At 41.0% G+C, this 20987-nt stretch overlaps 1 protein-coding gene across 1 annotated transcript in view; it reads left to right on the top strand.

Moving 5' to 3' along the window:
• The window catches only part of LRRC63 (leucine rich repeat containing 63), an 81673-nt gene extending 62646 nt beyond the window's left edge, over positions 1-19027 (top strand). The window contains exons 8-10 of the mRNA XM_075532840.1: positions 11189-11272; positions 13814-14053; positions 18877-19027. Coding sequence (XP_075388955.1) covers positions 11189-11272; positions 13814-14053; positions 18877-19027 — 475 coding nt within the window. The remainder of the gene's footprint in view (positions 1-11188; positions 11273-13813; positions 14054-18876) is intronic.
• The last annotated feature ends 1960 nt before the right edge of the window (positions 19028-20987 follow it).

Raw genomic sequence — 20987 nt, 5'->3', positions numbered from 1 at the left:
ATGGTGCTGGCGAAGAATACTGAAGTGCCATAGAATGCCCAAAGATAAACAAATCTGTCTTGGCAGAAGTACAACCAGAATGCTCCTTAGAAACAAGGATGATGAGACTTTGTCTCATGTCCTTTGGTCAGGAGAGACCAGCCCCCGGAGAAGGACATCATGCTTGGGAAAGTAGAGGGGCGCGGGAAAAGAGGAAGGCTCTCAACAAGTGGTTGCGACAATGGACTTAAACAATAGAACGATTGTGAGGCTGACGCAGGAGCAGTCAGTGTGTCAGTCTTTGGTTTATAGGGTTGCTATGAGTTGGAGCCGACTCGATGGCACCTGACAACAACGTGATGGCTGGGACCACTTCTCTTTGATGAGGCCTTTGGTGTTAGTTGGTGTGGATGATGTTGCTCCTCACAAGAGGCTGGTCTGGATCACAATTGACTCGGTAATGTTAAGTGTTGAAAAGAACTGCTCACGGGAGTAAGTTGTTCTGAACACCGATGTGTGTTTGAATGCATGTCTCCCGAAAGTGAGACGTTCATGCTTGTTTAGGTAATATTTCCAGACTGCCAGCAGTGCGAGGTTGTTGTCTAGCTTCCAGTTCATCATCACTTTGCAGCTGAATTATCGTGTCTTGCAGGTTATCAGACATATCAGCTGCTTCCACATTGCATGGTGTACCAAAAGTGTTCAATTCCATTTGCTTACTCTTCATGTCCTTGAATCCTTCATTAAATGCCTCGATTAGTTTTGTACATCATTTACCAGCATACTCAAGTATTGCAGGAGGCTCTGTCCTTCCAGAGTGGTGAAATGCACCGGATTATGGTGAAATGAGATATATATGGCTTTGATTGCTGTTCTAATCCGCCATTTTGGATTTCAAATATATCAAGAATTCATATCATCAACTCTTATTTTTATAAATCATCAAGTCTTGAAGTCTTTTCAAGTTATACTTTCCACAGACCTGATTTAACTTCAAATTATTTCATGTTTGAAAACAGGGAGCCAAGCCTGGCCGGGGCCCCGCAGCTTCAGGTTCAGATGAGAGCAGTAGTGTCCATGGAAGTGTCCACCACGAACACGAAATCACCCAGCCACTGTTGAGTGTCCTGACATGTTTTCTCTTCAACTCCATAACTTCATCCCACAGTTCGTAAAACCTCCTGAACATGCTCCTGTGAATCAGCTACTGTATTTCACAGTGATAGACAAGATCACTGTACTCAGAGTCAAGATCATTCAGCAACTCCTGAAACCGGAGGCTGTGAAACCATCTGCTTTTGTCCAAATGTATGCGTGACATGGTTGTTGGCATCACATGGTTCAGTTGCAATGACCGTGCACAGAGACTTTCCAAAGACTTGGTATATGTTGCAGTCATGTCTACTTAAGTCATTTGGATCAAGACAGGCGATTCAGTTCTTTCTTGACAAATGCATTGAACCCCTTCTGGGAGCCAACCGTGGCTGGAGCTTCATCTGGAATAATGCCATGAAACTTTTCCAATGTTAGCATGTATTTTCCCATTGGTAAAACACATTTCCCACACAAGCCCCCTGCTCTTTCCGTGCCATGCATGGCTCCCAGTGACTGCACCCCTCTTGCAGGTCAGAGTCTGCCGTCACCTCACAAACAACATGGCCAGGTGGCAGCCATTCTTATATCTGTTTTTTTCATCACAAGCCCGAGAGGAAAATTGGAGATCTGAAGAATCCATCAGTGGTCCTTCACCATCTTCTGCCAAGTCAGAGAGAGTTCTCTAAGACCAACGGACCCGCTGAAGCAATTTCACTTTGTTTGGTGCTCAACACTTCTGGAGCAGCCATGCCCCCTCGCACACACCCGCCCTCTGCGGAAGGCCTGGTTGCTTTGAGATTAGCTCACTAGTTACGTAACGCATCTAAATAATGTCTCTGTCACACTGAGGTCTAGTGAAACGGTTTCTTGTGATCCCAAACTCCACTGAAGGGCATTGATTTTATTCAGACACATTTGGCGTCCCTAGCCACTGATTTTAACATGTGTGGAGTGGAACTGATGCTCCAGGTTGACTTTTCTCACGACTGTCAGCACATCACCACAAACTAGGCACAGAGGTTTGCCCTTGGTCTCAACCAAAAGAATGGTAATCTGTCCATTTCTCTTAGAAAGATCGACGATCACTGTCAACTTTTTCTTCATAGTCACCATTTGTAGGATGTCACAGCACTGGGTTTCAATAACTATCCAGTGTCTTTGTCACCAGTAACATGATTTTTTTCTGCTTTGAGTGCTGTTCTAATCCTGCATCTTGGATTTCAAGTACATCAAGTATTCATGTCATCAACTCTTTTCTTGTAAGCATCGACTCTTGAAGTCCTTTCTGCATACTGTAACTTCCTTAATCTTGTCCTTCGACTCAGTTTTTGTGAGGATCGCTGACCAGGGACGTGTGGAATAAGGTTGGGTTGGAGTTGTTGCCTGTGTTGACAAAGACGTGGACAGCGTTTGATCCTTTAGCAACAGGCCTGCCACGGACTGTCCTCTGAGTCACAGTAATCCAGGCAGCGGATGAGGAGCACATGTCTATCCTGTATTCAGATGTGTACTCATATGTGTCCTGACCACCCGAAAGCGTATGTTCCTTGCTTGTGCCTCAAATTTTACTTATTATTTTGATTCACTTAATATAAATTTAAGTTACTATGGAGAGAGCCCCTAGAATTATTGAAGTTCAAGTTCCAACTGACTTCATGGGCCCATACAGCCTGTAGGCCTGACATTCCCCACCTGTGCTTTAGATTAACAGAATCAAGTTTTTTCCTTACTGATTTGGGATAATTCTATTTAATTAGCAAGGAGATTTTTTTATAAAACAAATCACCTAATAATATACTCAAGAGCCCTGTAGTAAGGACTGATTCTGCAGGCACAATCTTTTGCCATATTGTTAGTGAATAAAGTCTTACATTAATTTGGGGTCCGTGGGTTGCTCTAATAGTTAAGCATTTGACCCCAACCCAAAGGCTGACAGTTCAAACCCACTCAGAGGCAAACTCAGAAGAAAGGCCTGGCAATCTGCTTCCATGAGATTGACTGAACACTTGACCAAACACACTTCAACTAAGACACTGTGGGGCTGCCCTCAGTGGGAATAATCTTCATGGCAGTTATTTTTGTTTAAAATGACCCTATTTGCATGTCAGAAGAAAAGAAGTAGTCACATTTCATTTTATCTTAACTAAGTGAGCTGCTAGATCTCAGCAGCTCTCAGATTTTTTACCTGTAAAAAATTTGCCAGACTTGAGCAGTACCATGAGAGTATTTTACAAATTTCCAGAATATATCGTTGGCTCCTAGCCAATAAGTTACACTGTGGTGATTTTTCTCACTGTTCTTACCTATAATTAGTATACTCTCCTAATTTCCCACACATCCATAGGGCTCTCATGGGAGCAGCTATGCCCCCATGATGGCTAATAAAGTAATGAAATCAATGTTTAAATTTCTACAAGTCTTTAAAAAAATGTGCTAGACATTGAAATAATACAGACCTCTCTCTCTGACCACTGTGCCATAAGACTGGAAATCAACAAAAGGAAGACAAAGAAAATAAGAGCAAATAATTGGAGAATGAATAACTCTCTACTGCAAAAGGAGTGCATACTGGTGCAGATCCGAGACGAAATCAGGAAATTTCTCGAAACCAATGAAAATGAGCACACGACGTACCAAAACTTATGGGACACAGCAAAGGCAGTCATCAGAGGAAGGTTCATAGCAATACAAGCACACCTAAGAAAGGAAGAGAGACTCATGACGGATACGCTGACGCAAAATTTACAAAAACTAGAGCTGAGTCAGCAGGACAACCCTACTAATAGCAAAAGAAAAGAAATTATAAAAATCAGGGCTGAGATTCAGGAGAGGGAAAATAAAAAAACTATGGAAAAAATTAATATCGCTAAAAGTTGGTTCTTTGAAAAGATAAACAGGATCGATAGATCATTGGCAAACCTAACCAAAGAAAGGAGGGAACAAATCTCATTAGCAAGATTAAGGGATGAAAGAGGGGTCATTACAACAGACCCTAATGAAATCAAAAGGATATCTACACAATACTATGAAGGATTGTACTCCAATGAATTCAACAATTTGGAAGACATGGACAAATTCCTGGAAAAACAATCCCTCCCTAGACTTTCCTCGGTGGACATCAAGAATCTCAACAGACCCATCGCAATAGAAGAAATAGAAAAGGTTATCAAGGGATTACCAACAAAAAAATCCCCTGGACCAGATGGATACACTGGAGAATTCTACCAAGCATTCAGGGAAGAACTAATACCAATCCTACACAAACTTTTCCAGAACATAGAAAAAGATGGCAAACTCCCAAACTCCTTCTATGAAGCTAGTATAACTCTGATACCCAAACCGGGCAAGGATCCCACAAGAATCGAGAACTACAGACCAATATCCCTAATGAACATTGATGCAAAAATCCTTAACAAAATACTAGCCAACAGAATACAAAAGTATATAAAACAAATAATTCACCATGACCAAGTGGGATTCATACCAGGGATGCAGGGATGGTTCAACATACGAAAGACCATTAGTATTATTCGTCACATTGACATGAAAAAGTATAAGAATCACAAGATAATATCAATAGACGCAGAAAAAGCATTAGACAACATCCAACACCAATTCCTGTTTAAGACACTAGCGAAAATAGGAATGGAAGGAAAGTTCCTCAAGACAATACAAGCTATATATGAAAAACCAACAGCCAAAGTCATAGTCAATGGAGAAAAGACTAACACAATCCCACTGAAAAAGGGAACCAGACAAGGATGCCCCTTGTCTCCACTCCTATTTAATATCGTGCTGGAGGTTTTAGCTAACAGCATAAGGCAAAGAAGTGACATCAAAGGTATTCGTCTGGGGAAGGAAGAGGTGAAACTATCGTTATTTGCAGATGATATGATTTTATATATGGAAAATCCCAAAAGTTCCACAAGGGGAGTACTGGAAGCAATAGAAGAGTTTGGCAGAGTGGCAGGATACAAGATCAACAAACAGAAGTCCATCGGACTGTTATACACATCAGATAAGACCACAGAAGAAGAGATAAAAAAGGTGGTACCCTTCACAATAGCTAAACACAAACTGAAATATCTAGGGATACACTTGACTGAAAAAACAAAAGATCTATATAGGGAAAACTATAGAACACTATTACAAGAAACCAAGAGCGACCTCAACAAATGGAAGATTATTCCATGCTCTTGGATTGGGAGACTTAATATAGTTAAGATGTCAGTTCTGCCAAAGGCACTATATAAGTTTAATGCTATCCCGATACAATTACCATCATCTTTCTTCAAAGAAATGGAAAAACTGATTACCAACTTCATATGGAGAGGGAAAAAGCCCAGAATTAGCAGAGAACTCCTCAAGAAGAAGGACACCGTGGGAGGGCTTGCTTTACCTGACTTTGGCACATACTATACAGCCACAGTTCTCAAAACTGCATGGTATTGGTACAATGACAGATACTCAGACCAATGGAAAAGAACTGAAAACCCAGAAATAAAAGCATCAGCATACACACAGCTGATCTTTGACAAGGGCCCCAAAAAGATCAAATGGGAAGCAGATACCCTCTTTAACAAGTGGTGCTGGAAAAAATGGATATCAACATGCAGAAAAATGAAGCAAGACCCTTATCTCACTCCATGAACAAGAATAAACTCAAGGTGGATCACAGACCTTGAAGTTAAACCCCAAACTATTAGGGCCATCAATGAGGGAATTGGGACCAACTTGAGAACTTTGGCGCAGGGAATACACAGGCTATCAGAAATAGGGAAGGACACAAACACAGAGGAGGCACAAATCGACAAATGGGATATACTGAAGATAAAACACTTGTGTACATCTAAAGAATTCACCAAGAGAGTAATAAGAGAGTCCACAGACTGGGAAAACATCTTTAGCAATGACACATCAGACAAAGGCCTTATTACTAAAATCTACAGTACTCTGCTAGCTTCCAAAAAGAAAAAAACCAATAGCCCACTTGAAAGGTGGGCAAAGGACTTGAACAGAAGTTTCACAGGGGCAGAAATCCGAATGGCCAACAAACATATGAGAAAATGTTCCCGATCTTTAGCCATAAGAGAAATGCAAATTAAAACAACAATGAGGTCCCACCTGACACCCTCAAAGGTAGCCCAATTAAAAAAATCAGAAAGCAACAAGTGTTGGAGGGGCTGTGGGGAGACAGGAACTCTCATCCACTGCTGATGGGACTATAAGTACGTACAGCCACTATGGAAATCAATCTGGCGATACCTAAAACAGATGGAAATAGAGTTACCATATGACCCAGCAATCCCCCTACTGGGCATATACCCAGAAGAGGCAAGAAACAAACCAAGACCAGACATCTGTGCTCCAATGTTCATTGCGGCACAGTTCACAATTGCAAGGAGTTGGAAGCAACCCAAATTTCCATCAACTGACGATTGGATTAAAAAACTGTGGTATATACATACAATGGAATACTACGCATCACTAAAAAGCAGTGATGAACGTATGAGGCACATAGCGGCATGGGAAGAACTGGAGGAAATCATGCTAAGCGAAGTAAGTCAGGCACAAAAGGACAAGTACAACATGAGTCCGCTGAGGTAAGAATTAAAAAAAAATTTTTTTTTTAAAGCAAAAGTGGCATAGGGAAAAAAGCTACTGTATACAAACATTTTAGGGGTGAAGACGGTGTAGTATGGAAGAGACCAGACCAAAACCAGGGATATACATGGTAGACAATGGTGGAGGAGGTGGGGAAAGGAAAACAAAAGGATGAATACAAGGAAGAAAAGGGTAGTGGGGTCATGGGGCATTAATCCACCCAAGGGGAGGGTATTGTTTATATCTCCACAGGGAAAGTGGGACCAGACTTCAACCCAGTGTCGCAAGGTGTGAATGCAATATCCCGGCGTGGAGGAGGGAACCGGTGGAGAGGTCTGGGAGGCTGGCCCCAGCACCATAAATTAAGTGGATTCCTGCCCCTCCCCCGAAAAGAATTTGTTCCAAAGGACGACATTGACTCTGCAGCTATGGGAGATGGACATATTTGATCAGAGCACACGGGAGCAGATGAAGGGGCAGGAGGAGAGAGTGGAGCACAGCCTGGCCCACCAGGCCGTGATGATGATGTTCCTGAGTAGAGCAGCCAGTCCACAGAGAGAACAACATGACTGGCCCTACTATGAGACATGATGCCCCTCAGTGACTAAGGGCGATACAGGGGACAGCACCGGAGACACAGTGTGGGAATTGCACCTGACCTAATCCCACCACACCGAGGCAAATCACTGGGGGAGTGCAGCAGAACAGCAAGGGAATGGAGTGGCAAGGTCCCCAGGGAATGCTGAAAGTGGACTTTGAGGCCAGGGCGTGGTGCCCCAACAGACTGGACTGGAAAACGCTCCTAAGGGCCAGCAAACGATCCCTGAACTAACTACAAGCTTTCCTCTTGTGAACTGTTTTGTTCTGTTCTTTTTCAGTGGTTTGTTTTTGTTGTTTTGTTGTCTGGTTGTATACTGTTGCTTTGTTTTCCTCTGTCTAGTTTTCGTGCATGTTAGTGACTCCACAGGTCTGTCTGAATAGGACAGGCTGGATGAACTATCTGGAGGAAAAACAACGGGACCGACAGTTCCGGGGGGACTTGGGGTGGGGAGGTAGGAGGGGTAAGGAAGTGGTGTTAACAAACCCAGGGACAAGGGAAAAACATGGGACCCCAAATGGTAGAGAAGGGGGAGTGGCAGGCCTGGTGGGAAATGATCAAGGTTAAGGTTGCTTAGAGAAGAGGTATACTCTAGCCCAGGTGGCGATGAAGCATGGTAGTAGGGCAGGAGGAAGGTCAAGGGAGATGGAGGAAAGAGCTAGGAGTCAAAGGGCATTCATGGAGGTCTAGACAAAGACATGTACATGCAAATATATATAGGAGGATGGGGAAATAGATCTATGTGTCTATATTTATAAGTCAAGTATTAAGGTGGCGGAAGGACCTTGGGCCGCTACTCAAACATTCCCTCAATGCATGAATACCTTTTATTAAATTGGAACTCTATGATGCTCACTCTCCCGACACAACGGCTGGAGCCAAAGTGGGTGAACAAGTAAATGTGGTGAAGAAAGCTGATGGTGCCCGGCTATCAAAAGAGATAGTGACTGGGGTCTTAAAGGCTTGAAGATAAACAAGCGGCCATCTAGCTCAGAAGCAACAAAGTCCACATGGAAGAACACACCAGCCTGTGTGATCGAGTGGTCCCAAAGGGATCAGTTACCAGGCATCAAAGAACAAAAAATCATATCATTGACTGCACACCTCCATGATAGGATCGCTGAAGACAAATGGGTGCATAAGCAAATGTGGTGAAGAAAGCTGATGGTGCCCGGCTATCAAAAGAGATAGTGTCTGGGGTCTTAAAGGCTTGAAGGTGAACAAGCGGCCATCTAGCTCAGAAGCAAATAAGCCCACATGGAAGAAGCACACCGGCCAGTGCGATCACGAGGTGCCCAAGGGACCAGGTATAAGGCATCATGCAAAAAAAAAAAAGAGATATAAGTGTGTGTATGTATGTGTATATATGTGTATATGTATATATGTATGTGTATATATGTATATATATATCATATTAAATGAAGGGGGAAGTGCAGAGTGGAGACCCAAGGCCCAAGTGTCGGCCAATGGAGATCCCCTCATAGAGGGGTTTAGGAGAAGAGATGGGTTAATTAGGGTGTGAGGTAGTATCGATGAAGAACACAGCTTTCCCCAGATCCTGGATGCTTCCTCCCCCCAACTACCATGATCCGAATTCTACCTTGCAGGGCTGGATAGGACAGAGGCTGTACACTGGTACATATGAGGGTTGGAGGTACAGGGAATCCAGGGTGGATGATACCTTCAGGACCAAGGGTGTGAGGGACAATGCTGGGAGAGTGGAGGGTGAGTGGGTTGGAAAGGGGGAACTGATTACAAGGATCCACATGTGACCTCTTCCCTGGGAGAGGGACAGCAGAGAAGGGGGGAAGGGAGACTCCGGATAGGGCAAGATATGATAAAATAATGAGGTATAAATTATCAAGGGCATATGAGGGAGGAGGAATGGGGAGGGAGGGGGGAAAAAAAGAGGACCTGATGCAAGGGGCTTAAGTGGAGAGCAAATGCCTTGAGAATGATTGGGGCAGGGAATGTATGGATGTGCTTTATACAATTGATGTATGTATATGTATGGATTGTGGTAAGAGTTGTTTGAGTCCCTAATAAAATGTAAAAGAAGAAAAGAGAAAAAAATGATTAGGGCAAAGACTGTACAGATGTGCTTTATACATTTGATGTATGTATATGTATGAACTGTGAAAAGAATATTATCAGCCCCAATAAATTGTTAAAATAAAAAAAAAAATTTTTAAAAAAGAAAGAAAAAAAAAGTGCTAGATTTTGATGCTGATGGCATCTGACATATCAGAAGAAAGAGAAGTTGTCTAAACAGATTTTCTCTCTAAATTCACAGGTACATAGGATAAATTTCAGTTCTAGAACCTAGCCAGCTACATAAAGAGGCTTGTGGCATAGTGGTTAAGCATTGCACTGCTAACAACAAAGTCAGGAGTTTGAAACCACCAGCTGCTCTGAGGGAGAAAGATGTGGCTCTCTACTTCTGCAGAGTCCGTCTTGGAAACTCATAGGGACAATTCTACCCTGTATTTTAAGGTCACTCTATGTCGGCATGGACTCAGTGATAGTGAGAGTTTGGGTATCCAGTTTCTTAATTAGTTTCCTAAATGCTGTCTACAGGCCCTGTTGAGTATCCCAATGAACATGAATTGATACAAATAGTTAAGACCTGGAACCCTACTAGTTTGCCAGTAATTACATGACTAGAGAAGATAAGTGATCTGAGAAACTACCAAAGGCCAAAAAAAAAAAATCACATAATTTTGAATTGACGTGGAACAGAGGGTATTTATGTGTTCTTTATAGAGGATGTGTGCTGGATAGAAAGGCATTTCCTTTGTGCTTCCTATTCAGTCTGAGTCATTCCACCGAACCAATGATTTTATTTTAAATCATTTTATTGGGGCTCATACAACTCTTATCACAATCCATCCATCCATCCATTGTGTCAAGCAACGACTTGAAATGACCGCAATCACTATTCTTTTCATTAACTCTTGAGTTCCTGGACACACACAACGTACTAGGCACGGTGTGCTGTGCTGGTTAGAGAAATATAAAGTACATCCCACAACCTTCCAGACTTCAACATGTACAAGAGGAAACAGTGGGATGTGCACTATGATGGAATGGGCAGAGAAGGAAAGAAGCTCTCCCAGACTAGAAGATCCAGGAAGAATTCTTTGAAAGAGATGTTATCTGAGACAAAACCTTAAAAATAACGTAAGAGTAAAGTTTGGGAGTGTTGCATACTATGTCTGGAAATGTGTTGGTAGGTGCCATTAAGTAGATTTTGGGTCATAGCAACCCTGCGTGACAGAGTGAAACTGCCCCATAGGATTTCTGAGGCTGTGATCTTTACAGAAGCACAGCCGTGGCAGTGTAGACATCCATGCCCTCAGCTGGTAATCCAAAAGTCGACAGTTTGAATCCACCAGCTTTCCCAGGGAGAAAGTTGAGACACCGTTCTGCTTTCCTGAATATGATGGCAGTTCTTCTGTTCCCTCCTTGGTGCAGAATCGAATCCTGCATGTTGATCGTATTGCATGCTGCACTGTCAAATTTTTCAACTAGTTTAAACAACTTTCTAGTTTAATCTTTAGGGTCTTTTATAGATCGAATTATATCATCTTTGAATAAAGACATTTTATTTCATCTGGGCCTAAGTGGATACTTTTGATATATATTTATTTTTGTTTGTTTGTTTGTTTGTTTTTTTAGTTTTGATATATTTTTGGTGTGTCATAGCACTAGTTAAAACTTCCAGGACTATATTAAATAAAAGTGATAAATGTCAACCCGCTATAGTTTCCTTTCAAGGAAGGAATGATTTCAATTTCTCTCCACTAAGTGAGTGCAGGCTGTTGATTCCACATAAATGGCTTTTATTGTGTTTAGAAATTTCCCTTCTAACATATAACCATGTTTATAATTCATTTTCTCTTCACATTTAAGGTTATTTGCCTTGGCCTATCTTGAGAAACTTGATGTTTCCTACAATGAGCTTACTTCTATTCCAAATGAAATCTCTAAACTCAGGTACTTTGGAAGTAGTAAGTACACATGAAATCTTATGTTGCTTAAGGCTATCTTTGACGGTTATTGTAATGGACAAAACCAGAATCTTTTCTTTGACTTAGTAGCCATGAAATAGATGAGGTGAAGCATAATGTTTACAAAAATTTGTAATTTCCATGATTTGTACATAGTATTTTTAAGATGGCATAATGTCTTCCAGTTTCATCTATGTTTTGAGATTTTTGTGAATTCTCAATTATCATTTAATAGTTTACTGTATAGTGTTCCATGGCATGTATGTGCCACAGTTTGTTTACCCATTTGTCTGTTGATGTATATTAGGTTGTTTGGATTTCTCTGCTACTGTAAATAATGTGACAGTGACTATGTGTGTGTTTATATCTATTTGTTTCCCAGCTCTGTTTCTTCAGGCTATATGAGGTTAAGTAAAAAATATTTAAGTACTTCTAAAATATTGTATAAAACTTATTTAGACAAAATTAGAAGCTTTTGTTTCTTAACATATGCTCCATCTAAGTCTACTTCTGAAAGCAGTATTTCCATTTCTCTAATATTTCCCCCAAAGGATTATTTTCTCTTTGATCTACACCACATCAAAACAACAGTTTTTGTATCCTCAGGGGACTCAATTCATGTTCCCCTTCAATGTCCTTTGAGTTTTGGAATTAAAGGAAGTCTAAAGGGGCAAGGTGGGGGCTATGGATGGAATAGGGTTTCCCAGTGAAATTCTCGTATGACTGCTCTTGCTGTCCTTGGAGACTGAGCAGTGCTTGGTTGTGACGGACAAATGTTCCTTGGCACATTGTTCTGACACTTTCCTCCCAAACACAGCTTTCCACTCCTTTTCCTCACCAATACAGTCTTCATTTTCTCAAAATGTCTTCATTGTAAGCCCATCTCGTGGGCTTTTTGTGGATCGTTTTGTGACTCTCGAGGGAAAAGAAATCTGTCAAGGCGACCACTTTGGAATTCCAAAAGGCAGTCTCCCTAACCTCTCTGCCTTGAGTCTAAACTGACCTGGTAGACTCCCTCAGAAGCCACTGCTTTTTCTGCACTGGGTCTTTCCTCCAAGATGCCTCTGAATGGACCCAAACCTCCAGCTCTGTGGTGAGTAACTGAGTGCTTTGCTGCTTGCATTATCCGGGGACCCCCGGGTCTGTTAGGAAACCCCAAAGCTCATTTTGCTGGAAAGAGCACCCACACTGGTACATCCCCTAAGGTAAAGCAACTCAGGCAGGGCAGCCTCACCCAGTGGTACTCTTATTGTCCCCAAACTTCCCACCTAGTAAACACCCTGCTGTCCACACATGGGTTGACCCCACCAGCTCTCTCACAGCACAGCATGAGGTCGTGCTAACCTTGCCCTAAGTGTGCAAAGTGCACCAGTCCGACTGGTATGGAGGGATGAAGATTCCTAAAATGCAGTGTCCTCTCCTCGTTTCTCTAAATATTTTCTTCCTGGCAGCAAGAATCATAATGTAAGAACTTTATAATGTGGGTAAGAGACGTGGGCCTCGACTATACATGAGAATCTAGAGGTTCCAGTTTACCTTTACCCAAAGACCTCATTTCAGCCTCTTCACATCAAATGCATTTGATAAACAGAGCCATCTCTTGATTTTATTTTTATTAATAAGATTTTTAAGTTTTATTGGCACATAATTTCCAGAGCACTCACTTCAATAGTTCAATCATTCGATCATATCAAGTAGAATTGTAAATCACTACTACATCAATTCTAGAACATTCTCCTCCCCACGGTTCATTTGCCTTTAAAAAGAGTTGTGTAATCACAGTCGGTTCTAGTACTTCCTCCCCATTCCCATCTTCATTTCCTTCTCCTGAAATCCCCATTCCCTCCCTATCACCCACTCCCTGCCCCTGCACCCACCATTAAACCCTGTGTCAGTTATTGTCACTGTACATCCACTCCCCCTGTGGGTCACAAACTCGGAAACCCAACAGAAACAATAAAAACCAAATTAGAAACAAAGTGGTAAGGATAATATAATAAGAATGAGTAAGAAAGAAATGACCCTCATCAACATTTCTAAATCCAGGGAAGAAACTTTTGTCATGGAACAAAGTAAGAGATACTTGCACACAGAACCAACTCAGGTCAGGTCTACAGGGGAGGCATCTGGCCAAGTATCAAGTTCAGTCCAGCACATTCAAGATTACAGTGGTGTCTGTCTGACAGTAACATGATGGCCACTAATAACAGCAATACACCTGTAGTCTGTTTTCTATCATTAGCTTTGCTGTGTTTTTGGATATTTCTTTTTTACTATGACAAGAGATGTTGCAAAGACCCTAAGCGCATGATCTAAAGGCACTACTTTCAAAAATGATACTATTAGCAGAAGAATACATGGCTCACTGGCTTTATAAGTAAAGTCTCTCTGTTTTAGCAAAATAGGTACGTATATTTTATCAATACAAAATTTAATATAATTTTTCAAGAACTGCGGCTCAGCATTTTACTTCATTATTATAAATGGCATGAATATATTTTAAACTATAGTTTTCTTTAATATGCAGATCACTTGAAAAATTGAATGTCGATGGGAATTATCTGACATCTTTCCCACCTGGAATTCTGAAGATTAACCTGAAAAAAATCCAATTTGATAATAATTACACTCATCCTTATTTTTGGAAAGAGAATTCTTTGAATACTCCACAATGTCTCACTCATCTTACCTGTTCTTTCTTTTTAAAACATAATCTACAAAAATATCATGATGTGATCCCAGAAGAAATTCAAAACTTATTAAGATGGTGAGCAAACCCTTTTAACTTTCACCCCCCAAAACTTTTATGTGTTTAACATACCTTTTATTATAAATTCAATGTTTTTGACTCTCAACATACACACACACAAATTGCTCCTCTGGTTTCCTAGGCATAACAATATGGTCTTAATTCTGTCTCGTTTTCTTAAAATCACCAAGTACTTCTAAAACCCAGTGTTGATTGGGGATTGCTGAGACGTAGTTGACAATGTCTATATGGGTACTACATAAATATTTCCCATGAATTATTAAGATGGAGGTTCCTTAGAGAAAAATTACTTAGCATTAGAAACACCACAGGGCAATGCTTTACTCTAAGCCTCTCCCTGTAGAGATCAGGAAAACAACAGTCATGCACAGAGCCACCCCTGTCAGACCAGTGTTAGAATCACTGTTTCATCATGCCTAAGTTCCTTAGCTGCACACACTTGCAGTTCACCTAGCCTTGCTTCTTATTTTTCCAGATAGCATACAAAGATATGTCAAAAAGTATCACTATAAAATCATAGAAACCCTGATGAAACAAAGATATAAAAAATGTGAAGCTATTGTTTCTTTTACATATTCTCCATCTTGGTCTATACAGTTTAGAAGGCAGTGATTCTATCTCTCCAACTCTTTCCCAAGAATTTTTTTAATCTGTTATTTTTAATTATCTTAAGCTTTATCACGTAATTTACAAACACATGTCAATAAGATATCACCTAAACTTTATTCTTTCTAAAGAGTTGCTAAAAGCACAAATCACATATTTCAATAGTTTCATGTTTTTTGAATAGTTATTTGTAATATTTATCATGAATTATAACTTAAGAATTTAAATGCAAAGTTCAACTTGCTGTCTCATCATGCTGACTTTTAGAAACATCTGACCTTAGTTAGCAATCCTTTATAAAATGTGAAAAAATATTAAATATTCTTTATGTGATATCATACACTAATCGCACCGAAATGCTTTTTGTCAATTTAAAGACAATGTTTAGACAGGAAACTTTAACTAGATTAACACATCTAAGAGCAAAAAGATAAAGTGGCCATTGCTATCTTATCTTCAACCCTTGCATTTAAATAGACTCATGAATACAAACTGAAACAGGTGAGCTGCTCATGAAGTAGTGTAGAGACTTCCAATTATCCAAATATATTCAGATATAGCAGGGGGTACCCCCCAAACTGGAATTGTGGTGAGTGGAGCTTTCTTAGTACGCAATTTTCCTGCTAGGTGAGCATCAAGCGACTTGCTCTGAGTTAGTGCACCCAGTGGCGTCACTTAGGAAGGTTCTCTCTGGTCACAGTGAACTTTTTTTTTGGAAAAGCAGTTTCACTTGAACCTTTTTTTTTTTTTGTGATGGCCAATTTAAGAGAACAGCGTGCGGGCTGTGAAATTTTGTTTCCTGCTTGGGAAAAATGCCTCAGAAACTGTTGTGAGGTTGAACACAGCTTACGAGGTCAGAGCTATGGGGAAAACTCAAGTGTACGAGTGGTTTTCTCGTTTCGTTTCAAAATAGGCAAAATGTTGATTTGAGAAGATCTATCAAAATTTCCCCTTGGAACCTCAAAAGACAGTCGACCATAACTTTCTGAGATGGCTTTTCTGCTTTAAGTAGTCCAGTCTGGAGTCACTGTTTGGATTGGCCGTTTATTTTGAAGGCACCTTGAGAAGACGCAGCCAGGTGTATTGCTGAGAGAGCCTGTCTGCAGCAGCCCACGGATCTCGGCCACATGGTTGAAGACGATTGCTTAGGAATAACCCAGGCACGCATGAACAAGATCCCTCGTAGCAGTTCTTTTTGGACGAATCCTCATGTTAATGATCAGCAGTTGGATTACTGATTTAGTGAATCATCTTAGTTATCTAGTGCTACTATAATAACACTTCCCCAGTGGGTAGCTTTAGCACTAGAATTTTATCTTATCCCTGTTTATCTGGATTCAGGGCCCTGGCTCTAGGGGAACACATTCTATTTCTGTTAGCTCTGAGGGAAGCCCCTTGTCTCTGCAGCTGCTGTTTCTGGTTCCTTGAAGATAGCATGTAGCATGCCATCTGTTTTCCTCATCTCCGCCTGTTTGCTGGCTCAATCTGCCTTTTTTGTTGAAAAGAGATTGACTCAAGACAGAGGCTAAACTAGTACTACTTGTTGACATAACACAGAAAACCCAGTCCCCAACGATATTATAAGCGTGGATGCAGGAGTTAGGACCTACAACCCATTTGCCATTTGGTGGTGGTGGTGGGGCACACAATTCTACCCACAACCCAAATAATTTATGTATGCTTAAATAAAATGAATTCCTAAGAAAATTCAAAATGAAACATAGGAAACACAACTAAACTCATAGCTATGGATAAACCAAAAAAAAGGTCACTGAAGGTATACCCTTAAAAAAAGAAAACCCATTCCAAAAGTTTTCTATTTTAAAGCATTGATTGAACTGTCAATGTGCATAGGACTTCACTGCATCTGGGCAAGTAAGAAAAAATCTTCCAGGGCAAACATTTCTTAGGGAAGTAAAGCCTAGACTTCTGGCAAGATGGAAAACTGGTCAGACATACAACACAGTGCCTCTACAACGCAGACCAAATGAAATACGGTAATTCTGGAACCCTGAGCCTCAGAGGAAAGGATGTACAAGTGGATGGAAGACTGAGTGAAAGAACAACCACAAAAGCTGTGAGGAGGAGACCGGTGACTGTATGCTAGCCTGACACAGGTGGCCAGCTTGAAATGTGACTCTAGCCATACAGTCGCCTGGGACACTAGTGGCTGGCATTGGGAAAGATGGGATCCTCCCTTGTTCCTCCCTCTCTCCTGGTGCCCAGAAAGTGACTATCCACCCCCACTCCCCTTCACCAGCACAGCTGCTGGTTAACCTCCCAGCATGCTGTGCCTGCTCTGCTTGAGGTCAGTGCTGTGCTAGTGTGGATCGTGTGAAAGGGCCGTCCTCTCTGAGTCTGGAGTTACATGAACACCCCAACTTCACACCAGCAGAATGCATAGTGCCAGGTCCTGGTTAGCCCTGGACAGATGAAACTCCTTCCAACTAGGCTTCCTGGTGACTCCGAAGAATTCTCCAAGAACAAGCCCACTTATATCAAGTGTGGCCGAACCAGCAAAAGCAACTTCCAGATCAGGTACTCTGATCCCATACAATATATAGGCCAGGAGCAACTACATCTAGGACCATGTCCATGCCCTCCTGTCCCATTCTGTGGATTCGTTAGCTGGAAGAGAGACCAGCCCGCACAGGTTTTTTCCCTTTGGTTTTTTTGTTTCTTTTCTCTTGCTTTATATCCTTTCTGTGCTTTCTTTTTTCTTTTCCCTGAGCTTTTTCTTTATCATGCTCTTAGGTTCAGTAAAGCAGAGGGTCAGGGAGAAAAAGGAAGCCCTCAATGAGATGGATTGACACACTGGCTGTAACAATGGGCTCAAACATAACAAGTGTGCGGATGGCTCAGGAGTGGACAGCTTCCTGCTATTGTGCATAGGGTCATTATGAGTTGGAAGCAACACCAAGAATCATTCTCCAACAAATTTGAAAACCTAAAAGGAACCAATACATTTATTACTATCTACCTAAGCTAACAAGGACTGAAACAGGTTACATGAACAGACCCCAAAAGAAGAAATTGATCAGGTCATTAAAAATTGCCACCCAAAAAAGTCTGGATCCAGATGACTTCCTTGGTGAATTCTACCAGACCTTCAGAGAAGAGCTGACACCAATTCAGCTTACGCTATTTCAGAGTATGGAAAAGGATGTATGGATAGTCATGCAGGCTCACAGCTGTGGAAGGGAGAGTAAGGGTGGACTCATGAATATAAGAGATTTGACAGAGGATATATGTACTTACCTTTGCTGAAAATATATCCATAAACGTAGCAAGGCTCAGATTTGGTGGTTTCTTCCTCAGGTCATGGGAATCATTGAGTGCCGCACAAGCACATCTGCCAACAGTGAACAGGATGCTCAAGAGGAGGGAAGGGCTGGGTAGAGATCAGTTAAAAACACACTTGATACTTCAGGAGAGATTGAACCTAGGTAATAAGTAGTCATGAGAGTAAATACGAAGATGATACCAGACAAATGAGGGAGGTTAAAAACATAAATCATTATAGACACTTTTTTAAAATCTTGAGCAGAAAGTGCAAGGTGCTGAATGATAGACTAAGTAATTAAAAGAAAAACTGAATGCCATTGAGTCTATGCCAACTTGTAGGGGCCCGAGAAGCACAGGGTAGAACTGTCCTGTGAGTCTCCCAAGCTGTAACCACGATGGAAGTAGAAAACCTTGCAGTTCACAGCCCAACACTGAACCACTCTTCCACCAGAGCTCCTCACACCGCGCGATACTTGCCAAAAAGTGAAGTACGGGAGACATATGAAGCAGGCTGAGACTGTCAGCTACCTACTTCAGGAGATTGGTTACTCCTGGGAAGGAAGTGAATGAGATCATGTTTTCCTTAAACATAGAAAATATAAAGCAAGTGTTAATAATTCGATAACTCACAGTGTTCCGTTTTAACTGTATGTGATATTAGTATGTTCATAAGTTTTCACAATGGAAAAAAAAGGAATATGCTAAATTAGTAAATGAATACTTTGTGAAAGAAAGGTACATGTTCTCCATCAAGCCAGTAAGTCAAGCTCACACGTGTATTAACTTGAGGTTTGGGAAACAACCCTCTGGCTGAAATTCAGGACTAGGAGCAAGTCGTTGAGGGGCTACGCCTGAAGATAGCATTCCCTGTTGACGCAATGTCTCCTTCTTCAGCACTTCCCGTTGACGCAATGTCTCCTTCCTTGCAGCACTTCCTGTTGTGACTGGTGCCGCGGGCCCATGTTCGGGGAAGGCTTTCGCATCATTCGATCCTGCGATGTCTTCGGGGTCACGCAGTTCCCTATCATGTTTCACGTCTGTTCTTCCGCGTGCTATGGACAGGTGAAGCACAGCAGCTAGGTGTTTATACTTCTGCTGGGCAACAAGCTGCTGATTCTCTGTTGGCAAGAGAATGGGAGTCTGTCATTCCCCCTGTGAAAGCTAATCAGCTGTCTGTAACTAGTAGTTCACCCCCTTGAGAAGCCGGGCTCTGTCTGGAAGACCTAAATGCCTTCTCATTTGAGTCCTCTATGTAATAAGTTTGTGATTATTATTAAATTGTTGCCAGGGTGGTGGTGGGGTGGGTGGAGTACTCATGGATTGGTAAGTCTTAGATTTCAAAGCAGGTCTAGAAAATTTCTTTCAGTGTCTGCTGACACCAGAAAGGAAAATATTAAAATACTTTTCAGAACAGATTGCATCTCACCAGTGATCTTTTAATGCGTCCCTCCTAAGTGAGGCGCTAGCGTGCGAATGCCATCAATAGGGCTTATGGCTCATTTCGATGCGTGTGCATTTCTGGGTAAATCTGTCCAATACAACCACCTCAACTGTGAATATCTGGGAACAAAATAACTGATTCTAGGCCCACTTTTAGTTGGTTCATTTCATTATCCAGGTCCTTAGGAAACTGAGAACAATCTCTAAGTGCTACGTTGACCCTCATTGTTAGAAAGCTGGGATCCGGGATAATGGCTTGATCTCATCACCTTAAATACACCACGGCCGTTAGCAATAGCAAGGCAAGAAAAATGAAGGCAAACTGACAAAAGTGCTTTACAGAGTATCATAAAATACAACAGAATTTGAGGTCTTAAAATGTAATATTTGGTAAGAGCACTTTGATGCGATTTTAGGACAGCATGGCTCACTTTTATGTCTAGTTATCTCAAAGATGTAGCATAGGTTTAATCACACTTGAAAATTGAATGAAATAATTTCAATTATGTTGCTATCTTACCATTAGAAAACATCAGAAAATACATTCTATTTCAGGCTTGTGTATTGCCATTTAAATAAAAGTTTAGATAAATCAGGAGAATAATTTTCTGGCTATTGATTTCAATACATTGAGAATGCATTGCATTCTTCTCCTTGATAGCTGGTTTGAGTGTAAGCAGAAATGAGAAACTTTGCCTTAGAGTTTTGCTATGTTCTCTAACAAAGGAATAAAAGTATTTACAGTAAGAGAATTACAGTGAAATGATTTACAGTAAGAGAATTGATATGTAATGCAGAAGAGAATATGTATAACAAGAAAACAAATTCATTAAACATATAATATGCTGTAATTAGAAAACCCAATAAAAATAAGAGTAAATACTAGTGATATGCAGTCTGATAAATGAGTGGGCTTGGAAAACATTTTAGCAAAAGTTAATGGAAATTTCCCACTCTTTGCAACTCCTTGTATTTACTCATTCATAACAGACACATAGTTTGAGTTTGAGTAACTGGTTTATGTCCCATTGAGAGAGGAATAAACAAGAACAGATTTCATGGAAATGGCAGTATCTAAAAATTTATTTTTATTAATTATTTACTGGAAGCTCTTACATATATTACAATCCATAATTCAATTAGCTCAAATATAATTTTGTAATTACTATCCCCATCAGTTTCACAATATTTTCTTTCTTCTTGAACTCTTTGATATCAGTTTTTCTTTATCCCCTCAGCCCTCTACTTTCTCTCCCCCAGGAACTCTTTTTTATGATATTACATATTATTTATGTACTTATGCCATGTCTTACCCCATCCAATATGTCCATTCCCCTACAATTCTGTTCTTCGTCCCCCTCAAGTGGGCTTATACAGTCACCATTGCTATCAGCTCCCCGCTGCCCACCTCTCCTCCTGTACCCTCAGGGAATCATTGCTGTTTCTGAAAGGTTACCAACCTTGACTTTCTTGCCTCGAACGATCTTAATTATACAAATGAACATATGCAGGTTTAACAAGATTAATGGGGTTAAACAATGACCATAATAGTAAGGGGAAGAAATATTAACAACCTAGGGGATAGTTATGTGTTTCATCG

This window comes from Tenrec ecaudatus, chromosome 15 (genome assembly GCF_050624435.1).
Source record: "Tenrec ecaudatus isolate mTenEca1 chromosome 15, mTenEca1.hap1, whole genome shotgun sequence".
In the NCBI taxonomy this organism is placed as follows: domain Eukaryota; kingdom Metazoa; phylum Chordata; class Mammalia; order Afrosoricida; family Tenrecidae; genus Tenrec; species Tenrec ecaudatus.
The sequence above is the reverse complement of the archived record's forward strand: the minus strand, read 5'-3'. Positions and strand labels throughout refer to the sequence as shown.